At 44.3% G+C, this 23,073-nt stretch overlaps 1 protein-coding gene across 1 annotated transcript in view; it reads left to right on the top strand.

Moving 5' to 3' along the window:
- ZDHHC17 (zinc finger DHHC-type palmitoyltransferase 17) overlaps nt 1-23,073 on the top strand; it is a 78,717-nt gene that overhangs the window by 22,587 nt on the left and 33,057 nt on the right. The window contains exons 4-6 of the mRNA XM_040343959.1: nt 3,224-3,301; nt 7,208-7,352; nt 20,523-20,587. Of these exons, the coding sequence (XP_040199893.1) occupies nt 3,224-3,301; nt 7,208-7,352; nt 20,523-20,587 (288 nt within the window). The remainder of the gene's footprint in view (nt 1-3,223; nt 3,302-7,207; nt 7,353-20,522; nt 20,588-23,073) is intronic.

The raw sequence follows: 23,073 nt of genomic DNA, 5'->3' as shown, positions 1-23,073 counted from the left end.
TGCAATTGGGTGCCAAACAACAAAGTCGGAGTCCAAACCGGTTTTCATTGTTCCTAATTACTACTTACTTTTGAATTGTTAGCATTCCAATCCAAAAGGAGGCTTTGCACCAGATCAAGTATGCAGTAGATCCATTTAGTTATAGTTTCTTTTGAGCTACTGAAGTGCTTATTCTTATCTCCCAAGCCCTGATGAAGGAGTTTTGTTGTCACCATGGTTTTTATTTGATAGTGTTTTGAACAGCTAAAGACCCATTGAGCTCTTTGACATTGTGGTTTAGTGCACGTTTTTATGTCTATACTATAAGCTACAGTAATGTGCAAAAGTGTTAGGCAGGTGTGGAGAAATGCTGTGAAGGTAAGATTTCTATCAAAAATATATATTTTTTTAATTGGTTATGTTAAGTGAGTTAACAGGAGAAAAATCTAAATCGTATCAATATTTGGTGTGACTACCATTTGGCTTCAAACCAACATCAATTCTTAATCTTGCACAAATTCGGCAAACGTTGAGGATCATAGACGCAGTGGTTCGCCAAATAAGCTTAATGCAGCAGATAGAAAGACGCAACATGCTTGCTTCCCTTTGACATCGGAAGAGGTCCAGCAGTGCCATCAGCACAGAACTGGCGGAAACCAGTGGGACTCAGGTACAGCCATCTACTGTCTGGGGTCTGACCACAAGTGGTCTTCATGGAAGATTTGCGGCCAAAGATGATACCCCATTTTTTACATTAACCAGGGATGGAGATGCGATTCCAGGAGTGTCACACATTGCCTCCACAGATCTACCACCAACAAGTTAATTCATGCATTGTCGTTTTTTGACTAGCTGACCCAGTTTGATGTGGTCCGCACCCAGTTTGGTGGTATTTTGGTTTGGTAGGCATGTTTTTGGTTTCACCCCTGTTTTTTGTATTTTGTTTTTTCAGTGCTCTCATTTGCCAGACCAACCATAGACAGGGGCGGTTCTATGTTGCTTTCTGCTCCCTGTCTAATAATTAGCACACCTGGGTTCCTCCTGTGGAGGCCTTAAAAATCACAGTTAGGACTGCAGTTACACAGAGTGCCGTGACGTGGCCTGCAGCTTCCCAGACATTTGCAAATGACTGCAACTGAACCTCTGTTTTAATTACATACAGTTAGACAGACTAATTTGGTTTTGTGCTTCTTTGGTTTGGTATTTTTGAGCCTGGTCTTTATGGTAAGAATTTTTACATTTGCCATTATATATATATATTTATACTTAATCGCATATTGCTAATCGCATCTCATTTAAAGTCCCAACCGTCCATATTTTAAGATGATACCTCTGACATGGAAACAGGGCTAAGTAATTAAACGATGTACAAAAACATAGGAACTGGGGTGCACAAAAATGGCAGAAGGTGCTCTGAATTGATGAGTCAAACGATTTGTGATGGCAAAGTAGCATGACCAGTTGTTTCCCATGATTTCCAATGACAACCATTCATATTAGTATGACTTTAAAGCAGAGTTCCGGCCACAATTTCACTTTTTAAATATAAATATCCCTGTAATACACAAGCTTAATGTATTCTAGTAAAGTTAGTCTGTAAACTAAGGTCCGTTTTGTTAGGTTGTTACAGCATTTAGACACTTTATAAAATAGAAATTGACTGGGGCCATCTTAAGTGTGGGCATCATGAAGCAAGACTGTATGACTTCCTGGATTTCAGCCTTGCAGATCTCGCACATGCTCAGTGCTGCACAAGCAGTGTAATAGGTTTCAGATCAGGTTTCAGCACCTGTACTGTCCAAGTCACATGATTCTTCGGAACTGGGGAGTGCACAGACTCCTGGAAAGTTACACCCACTACATTCCCAGGAGTCTGTGCGGTGTAGGTTAGGAAGCTTAAGCACCTAGGTGCAGGAAGAGGGAAGATTAACTATTCTGCCTAGCAACAACACTTTGAAGGCATCTAAAAAGAACATTTTTTTCTTAAAGGACTAATGACATTTTTTTAAAACTACTGATGTAATAATATATTTATGGGCCAAACTCCACTTTAAGTCGTTCCAACTTCTAAGTAGTCCCTGCACTACTTTGGTCCGATTTTGATGGCATTTACACAGGCATTCCCTGAAATCGCAGCAAAATTGTGCGAATACGAAGTCGCAGTAGTGTGAAAGGGGCATTTAGGCTTCATTTCTGCAAATGAGATTGGTCAGGGTCAATGATGTCCTCAATGCTGAGAATTGCAGACAAAATACTTGCCCATAATGCCATACCATCAAGGGGGTGTGATTGGCCCCAAATATATTCTGCAGCAGGACAACGACGCCAAACATACAGCCAGTGTCATTAAGAATTAAGGTTAACATAACAACAAGGAGTCCTAGAAGTGATGGTTTGGCCCCCACTGAGCCCTGAGTCTGTCTGGGAGTACATGAAGAGAAAGAAGGATTTGAGGCAGCTTACATTCACAGAAGATCTGTGCTTAGTTCTGCAAGATGTTTGGAACAAAGAGTGGTCACACCAAATATTGATCTGGATTCATCTTCCGTTCATTTACTTTGCATTCGTTTTGTTAATTGATAAAAATAAACTATTAACACTTTATTTCTGAAACCATTCCTAATTTACAGCATTTATTTTCACACCTGCCTAAACTTTTGCACAGTACTGTATCTCCTGAAAATATTAGGTAGCTGGCTGTTTTGACATACTAACTTTGGTTCTTGCTGGCTACTATTGGATTCGTGCCTATGCTCTTTTTTTTTTTTTTTTTTTTTTTTTTTTTTTACTCCTTGGTGTGTTTTTCCTTTTGAAAAGGATATTTATTAACCTTTGTTTCAATGCACATTTCATTGTTTATCAAAGCATGGGTGGTAATGCCTCTCCGCTGATTTCAATGGAAAAAAAAAAAATCGCCCAGAGGCGATTTAGTTCGCATGTGCTGCGCTATATAAGTTTTTCATATATATATATATATATATATATATATATATATATATATATATATATATATATATATATATATATATAGAAAGTTCTTCAAAATGTATGCCTGGCTCCTTTGTATTAGTCCAGCCAAGTGCATATAATGTTTCTTGTGTAATCCTTTTATATTGTACTTCATGTTCTTTTGATTTCAGTTATTTGTCCTGGAACCATTCTTTGTATATTCACAAAAAATAGCAACTACATAATCTCTTTGTTATATCCGAAGATAATTTTTGTGGTTTTTTTTTGCTCATAGGTTCTACATATCGAAAGGTGCTGTAGTAGACCAACTTGGTGGGGATTTAAATTCTACTCCTCTGCACTGGGCAACAAGGTAACATTCTAGCTTATGGAAATGAACAGAATCTTTTATCCGCTTACACATCTTAAAATCATTTGCTCAAAGCATTTAATGTGCCAGGTTGAATTCTGTTTTGCTGAATGGATAGAATGTGCTTCACAAATACATGGAAAATATAACCTGTTTGATTTCTGAAATCGCCAGTGAAGTGTTGAAAGTGCCCTACACACAGTGGTGTGAATTACAATGTCATTGGCAGCTCTATTTTTAGTGTGTGCTTCATGCATAAACTGCTCCATGCAATGTGCGAACAAGCACTCAAAAGGATATTAAAATGATCCACAGTTTGTTTCTAACGGTGTTCACACTATTTAATAACTACATTTTAATCCTTTCACTGCCCAAAGCTATTTTCTGCACACAAAACAATTCTTGGAAGATCTCTTAAAACCCCCAAAACGTTGTGTGGGTGGAGGCCTTGCAGCCGCCCCCGTTACCTGATTATTTCATTCCTTAAGCCTTTGGCGGCTGATTTACCCGTTTTCATGCTGTAAATGTTTGTCGTGTGTGTTTTCAGGTCTTTTTCTTTTTAAGGAATTACAAAAAAAAAGGAAGGACTGGTGCATTACTTAAAGCGGGAGTTCACCCAATGATTTTTTTTTTCTCTTTTCCCCTTAGATGGATGCTCGTTTTGTCTAGGGGAATCGGCTAGTTGTTTTAAAATATGAGCCGTACTTACCGTTTTCGAGATGCATCTTCTCCGTCGCTTCCGGGTATGGGTCTTCGGGAGCGGGCGTTCCTTCTTGATTGACAGTCTTCCGAGAGGCTTCCGACGGTCGCATCCATCGCGTCACTAGTAGCCGAAAGAAGCCGAACGTCGATACTGCGCCTGCGCACCGACGTTCGGCTTCTTTCGGAAAATCGTGACGCGATGGATGCGACCGTCGGAAGCCTCTCGGAAGACTGTCAATCAAAATAGGAACGCCCAGTCCCACAGCCCATACCCAGAAGCGGCGGAGAAGATGCATCTCGTAAACGGTAAGTACAGCTCATATTTTAAAACAACTAGCCGATTCCCCTAGACAAAACGAGCAGTAATCTAAGGGGAAAAAGTGTTATGTGCGGGTGAACCCCCGCTTTAATGTTTTTATCTCTAGCAAATGTAATCTGAGTTGTATTGCCCTGTTTTTATAAATAAAGATTTAAAAAAAATATATATTTTTTTCTAAAAATGGAGACCCTGTAGAATAAAATGTTAACAGTTGCAATTTTTTTTATATCCCACATTAATTTTGCTACTGTTTATCAACTCTTGTAAAATACACACAAATACATTTTAGTCCATACAGACACAATATATTGAATAGCCACATATTTGTAAAATTTGAGTTTGCGTTGAGTAAATGGATACCAAATATGTCAAGTCTTAAAATTTGTTCACCTGTGAAACAGCAAAGTACTGCGGTACTCAAAGTTGTCCATAGGCAATGCTTTTAAAGCATTTACAGCTTTGCAGACCAATTTTAAATGAATTGGTAAATGGTGACCTAGAATTATTACTATGTGTGGTGCAATAATAATTTTTGGTGGGGTTTGGGAGCTCTTTGAAAAAATGTTTTTAGTTTTTATTTATATTTACTAAACCTTCACCCACCCCCCCCCTCGCAAAAGTATCCTTGTAGCTCTCACACAGTGGGAGCTATTAAACCCTCATAGTGATTGTGTAGCACATGTGGGTCAGGGTCTCTTTAGGAAGTAAGGAGTCATCAGGAGTTATGTCTGCACTCTTTTGAAGCTAATTAAGCACTGACTGTGCTCACACAGCTTATACCCTAGCTGAAAAAATGTCAGGCTTTGCCAGCTCTGAACCCAGAAGTGCACAGAGTGAGTGTTTCTGGGTTCACATTTTAACAGGGGGTGATCAGCAAATATTAGCTGACCTCCTGCCACTCTACATCCTGACATTCACCATGGAGGTCTCAAGCACGCAGGAAGGACTGATAAGCCTGGGACACATGGTGGGGGCTTCATATGTAGAATTAAATCAATTCTGTTGCATAGTCAGTAACCAGGAGTGACAATGTAACCTTAATATAGTGCCTAGGAGTTTAGTACATTGGCGGTGGTGCCAGCATGTAAAAATGCTCTAACGTTAAACGCTCAAAAACATGGCTCCCTGTTTTTTTTGGACGTTTTTGATCCATTCGGGGAAAAAACGCTATTGCAAAAAACTTTGAAATACTCACTGCAAAGCTACTGGCGTTTTTTTAAATGTTATTTTAACATCCAGTGTGCATGAGGACTTATAGATTCTTTCTTATGCAAAGCTACTTGTGTGTATTCTTAGAGATCAAAGGGCCGTACACACTGACTAAATGTTGTGCTGGCATTCGGCCCGTGTGAAAGTCAGCTGGTTCAACAGAAGTGAACGGCATCACTGAAAAGGGTCTGCCCCTCTGCACCCGATCAGCAGCAATGAGAGCGCTGAGCGGAGTGTTCTGGCTGTCAACCCAATAGCTCAAGGGGGAGATCGCTGTACCAACATCGGATTCTTAGCACACTGCCTCCTTCCAAGCTTTTTCCTATTTTCTTTGTCATTCAACCCACTGGGTTGAACGAAAAGTAACGGTTAGTGTGTGCCAGGCTTTACCCAAAAGGTTGAAAGGGCATTGTCTGTCCATCCAGTCAATGTTTAGGAAAACAATGAATTGCATTATATCTAAACTCATGGCAATTTTTTTTTATTTCTTTTTTTCAAATAAAGTGGGGACGTATTAGACCAGCATTGTCTTATGTGGTCAGTATTAGACTCCAAGGGTCTCTGTAGCTGCACGCCAATCACTATTCTTGAAAATGAGGTGGCTAACATTGAGACAGTGTTACCCAAAGTTGGATGATAAACCTCTAGCGAGTGTTTCTCTGTCCTGAGTTGCCTCTATCGGCTGCTTGTCACTGGCCTTGTTTACCAGTCTGGTTTGTGTCTTTATTTTCCACCATTCCCCTTCTGGGGAAGAATGAGTACATACTCACTTTTTCCATCTAGGTGTATTTTCTCACCTCAAACTCTGAGAGCCAGTGAGTAGGCTCCTAGGGTGATGGGAATGGTGCCAAAGCACTAATTGCTATTTATTTAGTAAAGATGCAGCTTTGTAACAACCATGATTTCACCTGCTGATTCCAAGAGGAAATATTGACTGTATTCACAAGAATATAATTTATTTTGTCTTCACATCTATGCTATTCATACTACTATTATTTTAAGTAGAATATGTTAAATGAGTTTCATATGTTAAATGTTTGGGATCAATCCTAAAATTTTCCTGAAGATGCCAATGAGCTGACGAGTTTGTGGACCCCAGGAATGAATAGATCATTTTTGCCTGTGTCCCCACTGGGGTGTTTTTTCACTTCCTGAAAGGGTAACTACACAGATAACGAGAAGGAAACCTAATCAACAAGAAAAAAAGATTGTTTGATTATAATTCACCTTCATTCTACTTGGGTGCTTTTTGTTGGAGAGAGATCCCATGTTTAGTTCATTTCCCTCACAGAACATTAAGGTAAACATGCCTAAGGCGCACACAAACTGCCAGAGAAACTTGTATGCTTCATCTTACAACACCATTTTTAAGAATGGAAAACAAAAAGCCCTCTGTGAACCTGTCATACAGCATACTGGTTTTCCATTGAAGTGAATCGAGGCCATTTCATGCTAGCTCAAACACGGAAAAGCAAGATTCCAACCAGGATGGCAGGTACTATGCCTGGTTGGGGGTGTAAATAAGTATGTAGTAGGTTGCTAAACGTTTAGGGCCTCCCTACTAGGTCAGCCAACTAGCGATTAAATGAAGAAAAAACCAGCAGTCTTGGCTGTGATATACTTTGTGCCTAATGAAGAATGTATAACTCACCATTGTATTGTTTTTTTTGTCTCTGTAGACAGGGGCATTTGTCTATGGTTGTACAGCTGATGAAGTATGGTGCCGACCCCTCATTGATTGATGGAGAAGGTTGTAGTTGTATTCACCTAGCCGCTCAGTTCGGACATACCTCGATTGTTGCATATCTCATAGCTAAGGGACAGGTAAGAAAAATGATTTCTAATCCGGTTTGCTCCCTATATTTTTTTGTTCAATACATTTTATTGAGAAGACAAGAAAAAGAGAGTGTATCCACATACAATATATCACTGAAACATGGAGGTACATCGATCATCCAAAAACAGAGTGTATTGCAATCGAGTATAAACGCCCTGCACGTTAAACCGTTCACAGGGATAACCAACATATCCTAAGAGTAACATACCAGGGATAACAACCCATTTTGCCTCACGAGCGTACATATTATGTATGTAACTTAAACAAGCAGTGGGGCCCCTACATCAATTCCGACTCTCACAGGAGAGACCTACCTCTGTATAAAAACAATTGGTAAAGTAAAGTATGTAGACTCTCAAAGATAGAGAAAGGGAGAAAAAAGAAAAGGGGGGATCAGTGGGAAGTTAGGGGATGGGAGGGGGGGGTTTGACCAGCCACAAGAGGATGACCAACACTATAGAAATACATGTCTATTATCCAATCACTAATCAGTTTATGCCACAGCTTCCGCATATGCGGAGAAAAATTTAAAGGCGAACCAGCAGGACCATATCTTATGGGCCAATTCAGATTTATTTCTTGGTGTCAGCGTGCTAATTTCCATATGATAGATATGATCTACCTCCAACAGCCATTGTCGCAAAGTAGGGACTTTCTGTTGCTTCCAAAACCTAGGAATGAGTGCTTTGGCCGCATTAAGAAGATGTGGGGCAATGGACTTGGAATATGATCCTACTGGCTCATTTGTGCAATGAAACAAAACTACCCAGGGATCCTCAAGGATCTTGACCCCCTGAATTTTCTCAATACAATACAAAAGACCAAAATGGTTTAATTAAGGGACAAAACCACCAAATATGTGCATGCGAGCCCTGTTCCCCACATTCTCTCCAACAACGGTCAGAGGTCGATGGCAAAGTCTTGTGTAAAACTTCCGGAGTGTAATGCCACCTCATTAATAATTTGTAGTTAATCTCTGCCGTCTTTGAGGATATGGCTGAGACATGGGATAATTGAAACCGTGTTAAACGTTGAGACTCCGACAGTTGGCTCTGGAGATCCCGCTCCCATTTAGTGAGGAACGCATGTTGAGCAATAGGCGGAAGGGCCAACGGGGCTTGGTAGAAACTGGATACTGGCCTCTCTGGTGGTTGTGTGCCCACAAATAGCCCTTCAACCAGGGTCAGTTCTGACTCCGACCTCAGTGGCTGTGGGAGGGACCTCACAAATTGTGAATGCTGGTGGTGTTTCCACTGATCCATGAAGGAAACTGGCGTTGACGAGAATAAGTCCGATACTGACAGGACCCCTGTTTCGGAGGTCACATGATGTAGCAACAATGGCGTGGTGGAGAACCGGTTCCCAAAAGCGGAGTCAATGTTCCCAGGAGTAAAAAAGTCATGGCCAGTAATATGCGTTAGTGGCGAGTTATAGGGCCACTATTGCGCCTTGCAGAGCGAGTCCCAAATGGCTAACGATGACTTGGACACATTCGGGGACATTTTGCGAAATTTGGGGGGTATACAGATGGAGGGGAACAGGTCAAAACCATACAGGTCTATTTCCAGTTGAACCCAAAGTTTCGTGTCCCTATGGTATTTCCAATCAGACAACCTAGACAGTATAATAGCAAGAAAATATTTCCTAAAGTCCGGAAGCGCAAGGCCCCCGTCTCGCTTTGGCTTAATCAACCAGTTGTATGCGATCCTGGGACGCTTGCGGTTCCACACAAATCTTCTAACTAAAGATTGTACCAACTTAAAAAACCCCAGGGGGACCCCATATGGGATCATCTGGAATAAGAAAAGCAGTCTGGGCAATATATTCATCTTTACAATGCTAATGCGTCCCAACCACGAGTGAGCCAACTGAGTCCACCTTTGTAAGTCAGTTCTAATTGAATTCAGCAATGGGATATAATTACTACGAAATGGGGAATCTAAATTAGGGGTCAAAAATATACCCAAGTACTTCAGTGAGTGGGGCTGCCAGGCAAATCAAAGGGAGGGTATCAATTGGGCTACTAATTTATGAGGGACAGATATATTCAATATTTCCGATTTTAGTAAGATTAATTTTAAAATTGGAAAGGGTTCAGAATTTAGTAAAGGCCGACATAAGGATAGGGAGAGTGAGGAGGGGCTGTTGGACATAGAAGAGAGAATCATCTGCATAAGCAGCGTACTTATGTTCCACTTGACCTACCCTGATACCATGGACATTAGGATCATTACGTATCGTGGACAAAGGTTCCAGGGAGAGGGCGAATAGAATCGGGGAGAGGGGACAGCCCTGGCAAGTGCCATTGTGTAAGGAAAAGGATTCGCTCAGAGTACCATTGATTCGCAGTTGAGCAGTTGGGGTGCGGTACAAAGCCGAGATTCTAGACAGCATATTAGGACCCAAACCCAGATGTGCCTCAGGTACTCCCAGTCTACCCTGTCAAATGCTTTTTCAGCGTTAGTTGATAATAAGAGGGTGGGATGGGAGCACCCACGTACAAAGGAGATCAGAGACGGCGTCCTGAGCAAATTATCCTTCGCCTCCCGACCAGGTATAAATGCTGTCTGGTCACTAGAGACCCATTGAGGGATAAATGGCAACAGCCTCAATGCCACTGCCTTTGCATACAGCTTAGCATCGATATTTAATAGACTAATTGGGCGATAGGGACCCCAGCCTTTGTAGTAACTATCGGGCTTGGGAAGTACTGTGATATGGGTAGGGTCTCTGGGCGGAAGTCACCACCTGCTGAAATCGAATTGGCATAAGAGGATAAAAACTGAAGAAGAGTGTTGGCAAAAGCTCGATAATAGGCCACGGAGAATCCGTCAGGCCCTGGAGCCTTGCCGGATGCCATGGATTTAAGCGCCACTTCGTTCCTCGTGGTGAACTCACCCTCCAGAGCCTCCAAGGCCGCAACGGGAAGCTTCGGTAACTTAGCCTGCTCTAAATTATTCTTTTATGAGAGTGATTCTACACCCCCTATCCTGCGTCTGCCGACTCACATTGTAAAGCTGTTGATAAAAGGAGCGAAACTCCTTGGCAATGTCACTAGTGTCAGTGTTGGGTTCCAGTGGAACATTAAAATCGCCCGCTAGTAGGACACAGCCCTGTGCAAAGTCTCCTAACTTAGTCAGTGTGGAGGCCAGAAAGCTCACCTGTCCGTGATTCGGGGCTTAAAAATTAGCAAGGGCGCATTTCAACCTGCCCAGAGTACCCCTCAAAAACAAATATCTACCATAAGAGTCCACCAAAGAATCCTCTAAAATAAAAGGAGTTCCTCTCCGGAACCCAATAGCCACTCCCTTTGCTTTAAATACGTCAGACTATAATGCCATGTAGGATAATGGTGTGCAAAAAGTTTCACAGAGGTGGTGTGCGTTAGATGCGTCTCCTGCAGGAAGATAATATCCCCCTGCATACGTTTAAGCTCTCTATAGAGGGTATGCCTCTTACCTGGAGCATGGAGACCTCTCACGTTAAGAGAAAGCAGTTTCACAGTGGCCATGGGTTCCGGCGGAGAAGTACTTCATAACGGCATTCCGTGAGGCTGGTGGAAAAGAAGGGGGAGGGGAGAGGAGAGAAGAGGGGGGGGGAGAAAAAGAGGAGAGGAAGAAAAGCACAAACAAAAGATACACGAAAATAGAAATGGGGAATAAACCCCAAGCTGCACGCAAAGCCTTGCCGTGCAACGCCCAGAGCAATGCGACGCCCGGCCCCCCATCACAAGCCGCCCCCAAGAGAGCGGCCGTAACAGAGACCAGGGCTCTACATCGACCCGCGCAGGGGGACAGGGCCGCACCCAAGACCAAACCACGCACGTCCACAGCGGGCACACGTAGTCTGCAGGGCCCGACACCGTAAAAATGAACACTAGAAGTTAACACCAGATACCCTTAAAACATTCTAGAAAGCGCAACCAACATCATACCCTATCTGCGTGACCCACGTGTCCCATTCACATACCCACCCACTACGAACCAATGATAACCCATAATAGAAACTAGGTGAAGCAAATGCAGACACAGTAAATCACGCAGTTCGAATGCAAAAAGATTAAGCAATGCGGAGAATTAAAATGAAAAAAAGAAAAGTCCTGAACAAAAATAAAAAGGGGTCAAACCAAACAGTTCTCCGATAAAATTCTCATCTCAGTTATACTTGCGTGAACGAGCAGGGCCGTCAGTCGAACACTTTAATGTGAACCGGGAAATAGAACAATGATCTCAATCCGCTTTAGGAGTAGAAGTCGGGGTAGTAGAACGGCGTCTGCGGGAGACTTTCTGCCACTGCACGTCAGGCACATGTGAAAGAGTTGGAACGCCATCTTGCCAACCTGGAAGCTCCGGGGGTTCAATGTTCATATCCATGCAAAACCCCTCCAAATCTTCAGGAAAATGCAGAATTGCGGTCTTCCCATCTCTGTTAGCAATCGGGGCTGCAGGGAACCCCCACCTGTAATTGATAGAGGCCTCTCGAAGCTTCTCCGTGAGCGGTTTGAGCGCTCTCCTGCGCTCCAGAGTTTCTCTAGCCAGGTCAGGGAAGAACGATAGAGCTGCACCATCAAAATCTAGCGTGGCGGCTTCCCTGGCTTTCTGCATTATGAGTTCCTTTTCCTCAAAGTAATGTACCCGACAGATCACGTCTCTTGGGACATCCGAGGACAGGTTGCGAGGACAGAGGGCCCGATGCACCCTGTCCAGCTTCAAAGGGTGATCTGCTGCATTGCTCAGGAGTTGGTTAAAAATACCGCGGATGGAGGCTGCTAAGTCATCGTCGCCTCAGGGAGCCCCCTGATGCGGATGTTATTCCTCCGATTTCAGTTCTCCTGGTCCTCAATTTTGTACATTGCCATTCTATGAGCTATGGCGAGAGAACGTGCGGTGGTTTGCACATCTCTTATCGCCGTGGCTGTCCAGGCGGTGTTCCGTTTCCTCCACGCGCTCCAAGACCTGGCTCAGATCAGATCGCACACCCGAGAGTTCCTTCTTAATGGCTTTCTCCAAGCCCAGGAGCATAGATGCAATGTCTGACTTAGTCGGGAGGCTGCTCACTATATGCGCAACCCCAGAGTGTCTGCTCGGGCTCCTTTTACCATCCGATCTGCAGAAGGAGATAGGAGAGGGATGTCTGGTTTCAGGCCTATGTCGAGAGGCGGAGTTCGCGCTCGGCCCAAGTAGCGAGCGGCCTAGTCCGTCTGTCTCCGGGAAATCTTCCAGCTCCATGGCGAGAAAACGCTTGATAGAGCCCGCGGATGTTCCCTTTTTGGTCGGGGTCTTTCCCGATTTCCTGACCATGTTGGCCATGAGGTGATTACCAAGCTAGGTTAATCCGTAAATGAATATTCAAGGTGCCGGCACCGGAGCTCACAAGAGATGCGTCCTCACAGTCTCATGTCCAGGCCATGCTCCTGTTTTCTCCCTATATATGGATACTGCAGGAGATTACACATTCCAAGAGCCAGGAAACCAATGCACCAGAAATATAATGGCATTTTTGTAGAGCAATGTAATTGTCAAGATAATGAATTTCCTTTCATTTGCAGTTCTCTGCGTTATTGTGACTTTTCAATAAATCTGTGCAGCTGATGTAAATTATTTATTTTGGTTCCTGAATAATTTCTTTGCCTATTTAAAAAGATTTTTAGTCCACAAGCCATATCCTTCTCTAAAACCAGCTTTTAGGTAACATTAATATCCCTTTTAGTCCCCTTTCACACTTATACGACTTGTTGGACGGCAAAATCGTGTGACAAGTCATTCTTCATGATTCTCAATGACTTCCATTCAGACTGGCACAACTTTAAGTCGTGCCGACTTCAAAGTAGTTCCTGCATTACTTTTTTCTGAAGTTGGATCAAAGTCGTATTCCGTATTAACAGATCCGACTTTGGCATGCAACTTTTTAGCGTTAAAATAGGGCTATTAAAACGCTCTCCATGCATCTCAATGGGCCCTTTCACACTGAGTCCTGCAAGCAGCATCTTTGGAGCAGCTTTTGGGCGCTGAAAAACTCTCCAAAAACGCCCCTCTCCATTGAAATGAATTGAAAGCGCTGTAAAAACGCCTTGCCCTTTCACACTGAGGCACTGCAAACATGCCCTAAAACGCCTTTCGGGTCTTGGCGGTGCTTTACCAGCGTTTTTCGGGTGCTGGCAGTGTGAAAGGGCTCTGAAAGCACTCAGGCTTTCATATTGGGATTGCAGATGAGGCTTTTTTCAGGCACTTTACAGGCTTTTTTTTTTTACGCCAAAGCGCCTGAAAAACGCCCCAGTGTGAAAGGGGCATAATTCTGCCATTTAGGAGGGAAGGCATTTGTACAGCACCAAGAACATGGTGGTGCTTACTGTGCTAATGCTACTATAGTATACTATTATAAAAAATATATATATATATATATAAATTATATTCCAGCATACCCCCGCAACCGTTTGTTTTTGACACTGCAAGCAATTTACGTTTTCTTGTCAGATTTCTCTTTTTAAACCCAATTTAAATTATGTTAAATCAGTTAAATACAAGCCAGAACCTCAGCATGATCCCCTGCCAGCCTGCTGTAGAGAATGACCCTTGATTTTGTGTGAAAGTAGGTCTCTCTTTCCAGAAGTCTGGCATGCCCCCTGCTAACTCAGATCTGGAGCCTTCCAATCAGCAGCGGGCAAAAGCTTTACTGATTGTAGAGCTATATAGGTCCGACTCAGCAGTGGGCTGTGTTGGACATTTGCATGGAGACCTCTGCTTCCACGCAGAGACCAAAAGTCTTTCTCTGCATCGAAAGACTTTTTTTTGCACCTGAAATGTATTTAGCCAATTGCAATTGAAAGATCTTTTGGGCCTGAGGCCGGGTTCACACTAGTCCGACATATGCTCCGACATTGGGAGCTCATGTCGCTTGACGTGTGAAAAGCAATGTTTCCCTATGGGAGCCGTCTTAACTGATCCGACACATGTCGGTCCGACTTTGAAGACGCTCCTTGTACTACTTTGGTCCGACTTTGATCCTACTTCACTCCATTGAACATCATTGAAGTAGGATCAAAGTCGGAACGCAGTCTTGCATGCTCCGACTTTGGCATGCGACATGTATTCTACTGATCTTGAGAAGGAACTCCACACCAAATTTTAACAAAAAAAACGGCATGGGTTCCCCCTACAGGAGCATACCAGGCCCATGGGTCTGGTGCGGATTTAAAGGGGAACACCCCTACGCCGAAAAAACTTCGGGGGTCCCCCCAAAATCCATGCCAGACCCGTATCCGAGCAGCAGCCCGGCCGGTCAGGAAAGGGGGTGGGGACGAGCGAGCACCCCCCCCCCTCCTTAACCGAGCCAGGCCGCATGCCCTCAACATGGGGAGGTAGGTGCTATGGGGCAGGGGGGTGCACTGCGGCACCCCACAGCTCCCTGCCCCCATGTTGATGAGGACAGGGCCTCTTCCCGACAACCCTGGCCGTTGGTTGTCGGGGTCTGCGGGCGGGGGGCTTATCGGAATCTGGGAGCCCCTATAACAAGGGGGCCCCTAGATACCGGCCCCCCACCCTAGGTGAATGAGTATGGGGTACATCGTACCCCTACCCATTCACCTGGAAGTAAAGTGTTAAAAATGAATAAACACGCTACACAGGTTTTTAAAATATTTTATTAGTCAGCTCCGGGGCCTCCCCTCTCTTCTTTAACTTTTTCACGAGGGGGGGGCTTCTTCCGACGTCTTCTTGGGGGGGGGGGGCCCAGTCTTCACCGCTGTCTGGTTCTCTTCCGCCGGGTGGGGGCTGCTTTCTTCTTTAGCTCTTTCACAGCGGCCACCTCCCGGTCTTCCTCCGATGTCTTCAGCGGGCGGGGGGGGGGGGGAGCTTTGGTGTTGCCCGGGCTTCTGTCGCCTTCTCCTTCTGCCTTCTCCGTCTGCCTTCTCCGTCTGCCTTCTTCTTCGCTGTTGACACGTCGCTTCCTCCCGCTGTAATGCCATGTGCGGCGGCTCGCACTGACTTTTATAGGTCTCTCATGACGTCACAGTCCCATCATGCTCCGGGTGCACGGAGCATGATGGGACTGTGACGTCATGAGAGACCTATAAAAGTCAGTGCGAGCCGCGGAACACGGCATTACAGCAGGAGGAAGCGACGTGTAAACAGCGAAGAAGGCAGAAGGAGAAGGCAGAAGGCGACAGAAGCCCAGGCAACAAAAGCCACCCCCCCCGCCCGCCAAAGACATCGGAGGAAGACCGGGAGGGGGGCCGCTGTGAAAGAGCTAAAGAAGAAATCGGCCCCCACCCGGCGGAAGAGAACCAGATGGCGGTGAAGACTGGGACCCCCCCCCCCCCCAAGAAGACGTCGGAAGAAGCAAGCCCCCCCCCGGAGCTGACTAATAAAATATTTTAAAAACCTGTGTAGCGTGTTTTTTTTTTTAACACTTTACTTCCAGGTGAATGGTACCCCATACTCATTCACCTAGGGTGGGGGGCCGGTATCTAGGGGCCCCCTTGTTATAGGGGGCTCCCAGATTCCGATAAGCCCCCCGCCCGCAGACCCCGACAACCAACAGGGTCCGCAGTGCGCCCCCCTGCCCCATAGCACCTACCTCCCCATGTTGAGGGCATGCGGCCTGGCACGGTTAAGGAGGGGGGGCGCTCGCTCGTCCCCACCCCCTTTCCTGACCGGCCGGGCTGCTGCTCGAATACGGGTCTGGTATGGATTTTGGGGGGGGCGTTTTTTCGGCATGGGGGTTCCCCTTTAAATCCGCACCAGACCCATGGGCCTGGTATGCTCCTGTAGGGGGAACCCATGCCGTTTTTTTTGTTGAAATTTGGTGTGGAGTTCCCCCTCAAGATTCATATCAAACACAGTTCCTGATATTGGCAGGGTTCCAAGTCGGATCCCTGCTCATTAAAAGTTGGACTTCAAGTCCAGGGCAAAGTAGGATCAAAGTAGTATCCTGTTCATGAAAGTAGGATGGATGTAGGACCAATGTAGGATCAGTGTAGGACCAATGTAGCAGAGTAAAGTAGGATGAAAGTCGTGTAGTATAGTGTGAACCCAGCCTTAATGCTGCTCCTACTGATTACAAAGCAAAATATGTAAACCTGACAGCACTGACTGTATGTCCAGTGAGAGTATGAGCAGAGAATGGTCAACAAAAGATGGATAAACTGATTTCCTACTCTACCATTAGATTCCATATCACTAAATATTCTTTGCCCTAGCTAATGATTCCCATTTCTGGTAAAACTTGTAACTGTTTAACTTAAGATACATAAATTAGGTTAAAAGTTCAGGTATGGGCTAATAGGAGGTAAACAGAGAAATTCTACTGCAATAAGCGAGGGGGGGGGGGGGGGGGAGCATGTACACTGCCTTGAAAAAGTATTCATACCCCTTAACATTTTCCACATTTTTATGCTACAACCAAAAACTTAATTGTAAATGTATTGTATTGGGATTTTATGTGATAGACCAACACAAAGTGGCACATAAAAGTGGAAGGAAAATGATAAATGCTTTTCCAAATGTTTTACAAATGTGTGAAAAGTGTGGGGTGCATTTGTATTCAGCCCCCTGAGTCAATACTTTGTAGAACCACCTTTTACTGCAATTACAGCTGCAAGTCTTTTTGGGGTATGTCTCTACCAGCTTTGCACATCTAGAGAGTCACATTTTTTCCCGTTCTTTGCAAAAAAGCTCAAGCTCTGTCAGATTGGATGGAGAGCGTCCTGTGAACAGCAATTTTCAAGTCTTGTCTTAAGCCCCATACACACTATCAGTTTTCCTGCAGGTTTTCTCTTCAGATTTACCAAAACCATCTAATATAAGGTCAAACCTTTAAGAGTTTCAATTTGAATGCAATCAGGCAGGCCCTTCCACTACATGGTTTTGGTAAACCTGAAGAGAAAACCTGCAGGAAAACTGATAGTGTGTATGGGGCTTCAGATTCTCATTTGGATTTAGGTCTGGACTTTGGGTCATTCTAACACATGAATATGCTTTGATCTAAACCAGCCTTTCTTAACCTTTTCAATACAGAGGAACCCTTGAAATAACTTTCCCGTTTCAGGGATCCCCCATGCTAATCTACAACACATGATATTTTAGTGGGAAGAATGCTCCTTACACTTGTGGTCATTGGCAAGAATTTCCCTCTTGCAGACAGCTAAAAAGATCAATGGTGTCATTGGTAACTTATCTGAAAGGCAGAAATTACTAATTGCTCAAGGAATCCCTAGCATCCTCTGGAGGAACCCTGGTTGAGAAACCATTCCATTGTAGCTCTATGTTTAGGGTCGTTGTCCTGCTGGAAGGTGAACTTCTGCTCCAGTCTCAAGTCTTTTGCAGATTCCAACAAGTTTTCTTCTTAGATTTCCATGTATTTGGCTCCATCCATCTTTCTATCATTTCTGACCAGCTTCCCTGTGCCTGTTGAAGAAAAGCATCCTCATGACATGATCCTGCCACCACTATGTTTCACGGTGGGGATGTGGTGTTCAGGGTGATGTACTGTTTTCCGCCACACATAGCTTTTAGGCCAAAAAGTAAAATTTTGGCCTCATCTGTACAGCTCCCCTTCTTGCACATGCTTGCTGTGTCCCTCGCATGGCTTCTCGCAAACGAGATTTCTTATGGAATTCTTTCAACAATGGCTTTCTTCTTGCCACCATTCCAGAAAGGCCATATTTATGGAGTGCATGACTAATGGTTGTCCTGTGGACAGATTCTCCCACTTGAGCTGTTGATCTTTGCAGCTCCTCCAGAGTTCCCATGGGCCTCTTGGCTGCTTCTCTGATTAATGCTCTCCTTGCTCAGCCTGCCAGTTTAGATGGAGGGCCATGTCTTGATAGGTTTGCAGTTGTGCCATACTCTTTCCTCCGCTGTCCCAATTGGCTGTCGCACAGTGTATGCCAAGACTCCACATCCTGTGGTGGAGTCTTTCTACAGTGTTGAAAGCTGAAGACAGTAGATATGTGTATCATCTGAGGCAGTTCACTTCACAGGGTATAGGTGAGGGTTTACATCAACTTTTTAAAGAAGGGGTGAGCCAACACATTTGGGCTCAGATGGAAGTCTAGATGATGCTGGATGTCTTCCAGCCAGGAAAAGAGGTAGGCTCTGTCTGACTTGCTGCAGCTTCCAATGCAGGAAGCTCACAGTGTGCAGGGAAATCCAAGTAAGCGATTTTTGTACAGGAGAGGAGCATGTACATCTGTATATGACTGAAGGTAAGGCTGGAGTTTAGCCTTTAGTTCACTAGCAAACTACAACTATGTATGTCACTGTCATGGTATCTCGTATTCCAACCTTTGTTTAGTTATATTATCCATTTTTTACTTTATTTGGTTCCCCTCTACTCCCGAGTGCTCCCCACCTTGTGTTATTTGCTTCAGCCCCAATCCAGAAATCTTCACTGTGCATCTCCGTTTTGAGCTGCACAACCCTCATAAACAGCTGCTTGATACAGCTCATTCCTATTGGAAAGCTGTACTAGTGGCATGCCCACGAGAAAATAAAGGGCAGTAGCAAACATCCTTCTTCATCCACACTATGTTGTTCTGGCATCACAGAGCATCCAGAGGCTTAAAGTAGGAATACTGTGTTTTCTGCTGTATATTCTCTGGAGGTGAATACATTTGATGGCTTGTCACAAACTAAAGGCTTATTTGAGAAAAACAAACTTCCATTTGCATTTAGGAAAAAAAAAGCCTAGAATCTCACTTTGCTTCAGTTTTTACACATAAGCATCGTCCTTTACTTTTTGTAATTCCACTTGTGATGCAGAAATGATTTCTGCCAGCAGGTGGCACTACTACTTTAGCAATTTAGGGACCACATGCCATTGCAGTCAGGGTGATTTAAGGAAAATTTGACATGCTGCAGATTCTTCTTCTTGTTTAATAACAATTTTATTTAGTGATCTTTTCCATTTAAGTGTGTGCCATTCATTTTGTTCAGGTTTCCTGCCTTCCCCCAGGATAATGGGCGATTAGCCTGTGTTTACTACATTTCTTGTCTGCCAGATTAATTTTGTTTATTATCCTTGGAACAATGGCTCAGTTGAAAGTTAATTTCACAGCTCGTATATTGGTTACCTTTGTATATTGTTACAGCATCAGCTGAAATTGGAGTTTAAATTTTGTCTGAAAAGACTATAATGTCATTTGAAGAAGTAGAACATTCTTTACAGTGTACTTTTTTGTTTAGGCAGGTATTGTTATTGTGTTTCTTTATCTGAAATCCATTGACTGCCGTAATGCTTTTCAAATTCTACAGCATTCCCTTATTGGGAATCTTCAGGTAGTTGGGTCCCTTTCACACATAGCATAGCGGGAATGCGTATTTTTACTCTTTTTTTTCTTCTTCCGCGCATAGGGCCGCTCATTCACTTGACTGAGTGGCCCTACATGTGACCATAAAGCCTGTACCTTTTTCAGTCGTAGCATGGTTTTAATGCACGTTGTTTATCGCATGTCTTGCAGCATGCAAAAATGTGCATCTGTTGGCCGCATTTGGGGTGCCATTAAACATTAATGGCACTGCAAACGCAACATACATTTTTCAAGCGTTCTGGAATGAACATTTGTGCGCGCTTTTCCGAGGTGTAAATGCGTTATAGGAAGAGGAAATAAAATAAGTGACTGCTTTAATTTCTGCTAAAATCTTCATAGACCCATTTTTCAGTTAGTGTTTATAAAGGTTCAGTTTTTTTTTTTTTTAAATAACAAACATGTCATACTTGCCTCCACTGTGCAGCTAGTTTTGCCCCGATCGCCCCCTTCTGGGGTCCCTCGTCGGCTCCTCCTGGAATAGCTAACCCCCTCTAGGAAGCTCTCTTCCGAGTGGGTTTCCTTGTGGGTGTGCTCCCGTGTCATACACTAGGTGTACATAGCCGCAGAGTGTATGACTCTGTCCCGCCCTCCGCGTCATTGGATTTGATTGACAGCAGTCCGAGCCAATGGCTGCGCTGCTATCAATTTATCCAACGATAAAGATCGAGCGCGTTCGTGACGTGGGACTTTCCATTGCTCAGGTAAGTAAAACATGGGGCTGGGGAGCCGGTAATCAACAGATGCATTAAGGTGAAAAAACATGAACCGTTAGAACCCCATTAATGATATTTTTGGCATATAAATTCTCTTTTTTATGTGTGGAATACTATGTTCAATATTTGTGTTCTAGGATGTCGATATGATGGATCAAAATGGAATGACTCCGTTAATGTGGGCAGCTTACAGGACACACAGGTAACCGCTACACATTCATCATAGAAACTAGTTGTTCACAATGTCCCCAAGTCCCATATAGATCTGCACCCATTTTTAGATGCTGCTGTCATGCTTATACATGTTTGGCTGACTTTCAAGTTTTGGTGTGTATTTTCATTCAATTGTTGAAGTTTAAGGCCTCGTTAGCATGGACTTCCTTAAACATACAACAGTGTTAGGTCTGTGTTTTGCCCGCGTGGGATGCACAGGTATTCCATGCAGGCAGCCCTTTTAATGTCAGTTGGAATGCAGCTGCAATGTCTGCTTTCAGGGGCATTCAGTGTCTGTGCAGCCTCCGCTTCCCAATTGACATGAATGGGACTGCCTGCATGTGGATTTACAGAACACCTCTGAATCCCATTTGGGTAAACATAACGTACACTAAGAAAGCATAGTGGTAGTAAACCACCTTGGTGTGTGTGTGTTATTTTTATTTTTTCGCAACATGCAAGGTAAAGCCATAATTTGAAACTTGCCGTATTTATCTTCATATAACGCGCCCCGGCGTATAGTGCGGACCCCCAACCTGGAAGGGAAATTTCGGGAAAAAAATAAAATGCTTACAGTTTGAATGCCCCTCGTCGGTGTCTTGCCCGGCGTCCATCGGCGGCCTTGTCTGGTCCGGCATCTCTTATTTTAAGGGGAAAAAAGTGCGCGGTATACGCCGATAAATACAGTAACTTGGAACAAAGCCTTCCAGTGGCACACTGTCACGTTGACAAGGCTTCCGTCTTCCTCCATTTTTCCTTCCGGGTTCGCGGACTCTGGCTGTGTGAGTGGCCAGAGTCGCAATGACATCACTCCTGAGGGAGCCGTCGTTTACGGCACAGGACTCTGAACAATAATTTTACTTAATATAAACTCCTAAATACTTTTTTACATCTGCAGTATATAGCATTCTTATGACTTTCATCAGTGTCCAAGCACTCGTTTAAAGCTTGTAGGAGGAGTTTAAAGTTGTATGAGATGTTTTCATTCTCCCCTGACTGACCTATGAGGCTCCGTGACTTCTGACCCTCTGTCTGGACCGTGCTGATTGGCCCTGTACTTATCAAAAATTTTTCACTTTTCAAAAAATAAAAAATACACACCAAACCGAGCTTGTGCAGCGCGCCTCCTAGGGCTCTGTACTATCAGCAGATGGATTAGGGACAGTAAAACAAGGGGGGATTAGAGAAGACCGGATCAAACAGCGCAGATCAATGCGCAGGATTAACCCCTTCGGTTTCACAATAAATCTAATAACTGGGCATGCTGGGATTTGGAGGGGTATACTGGGCACTTGTTTTGCCTGTCTCTGAATTTATGTGTCACAAAATGAACTCCAGGATATATTGTTTTCACCGTAAAGTATAAACATCTTTAATATTGGTCCTTGGTTGAAAATGTTTTTTTCTTTTGCCTTTAAAAATATATAGAAGATATTACCATGAAAAAAAAGAGTCTTTGCGCCTCACCGCCACACAGAAAATGATGTATAAAACATAGTGGTGCACTGAGATTCCGGTCGCCGAAACATTTTGGCTGCAAATTGTGTTTTCGGCAGACAGACGAAAGAAAAGTGCCGATGATGGAGCCGAAAAGGGGGCGCCTGATGTGTCATCCTGGCTCGCCCCTGTCGGTGTACTCTCTCCTCCCCTCCTCGCGAGTGTCATGAAATGCAGCCTCACTAGTGCCTGGTAGCTTGATCTCACGCTGGATCTGAATCGCTGTGCAGCCTCCTAGACCACCTCTTGTGATAGACAACACACTGATCCAATGCCAGGAATCATTGCGCCGTGTGTCATAGGAGGTAGGACATCATTACAGTGGCTGCACGGTGATTCAGATCCAGCTCTGTAAAAAAACAGCATGAGATTGCGCTACCAGGCACTGGCAAGGCTGTATCTCATGGGCACTGGTGGGCTGCAGCTCATGGACATTGATGAATCTGCATTGATCTTTTGTATTATGTCTTCAGCCTCTGACCATCTCCTGTACCATGTCTTCAGCCTCTGACCATCTCCTGTATCATGTCTTCAGCCTCTGACCATCTCCTGTATCATGTCTTCAGCCTCTGACCATCTCCTGTATCATGTCTTCAGCCTCTGACCATCTCCTGTATCATGTCTTCAGCCTCTGACCATCTGCTGTATCATGTCTGCAGCCTCTGACCATCTGCTGTATCATGTCTGCAGCCCCTGACCATCTCCTGTATCATGTCTTCAGCCTCTGACCATCTCCTGTATCATGTCTTCAGCCTCTGACCATCTCCTGTATCATGTCTTCAGCCTCTGACCATCTGCTGTATCATGTCTGCAGCCTCTGACCATCTGCTGTATCATGTCTGCAGCCCCTGACCATCTCCTGTATCATGTCTTCAGCCTCTGACCATCTCCTGTATCATGTCTTCAGCCTCTGACCATCTCCTGTATCATGTCTTCAGCCTCTGACCATCTCCTGTATCATGTCTTCAGCCTCTGACC

The sequence above is a fragment of the Rana temporaria genome, chromosome 3, assembly GCF_905171775.1.
Source record: "Rana temporaria chromosome 3, aRanTem1.1, whole genome shotgun sequence".
Classification (NCBI taxonomy): Eukaryota; Metazoa; Chordata; class Amphibia; order Anura; family Ranidae; genus Rana; species Rana temporaria.
This window is presented reverse-complemented; position numbering and strand designations above follow the sequence as displayed.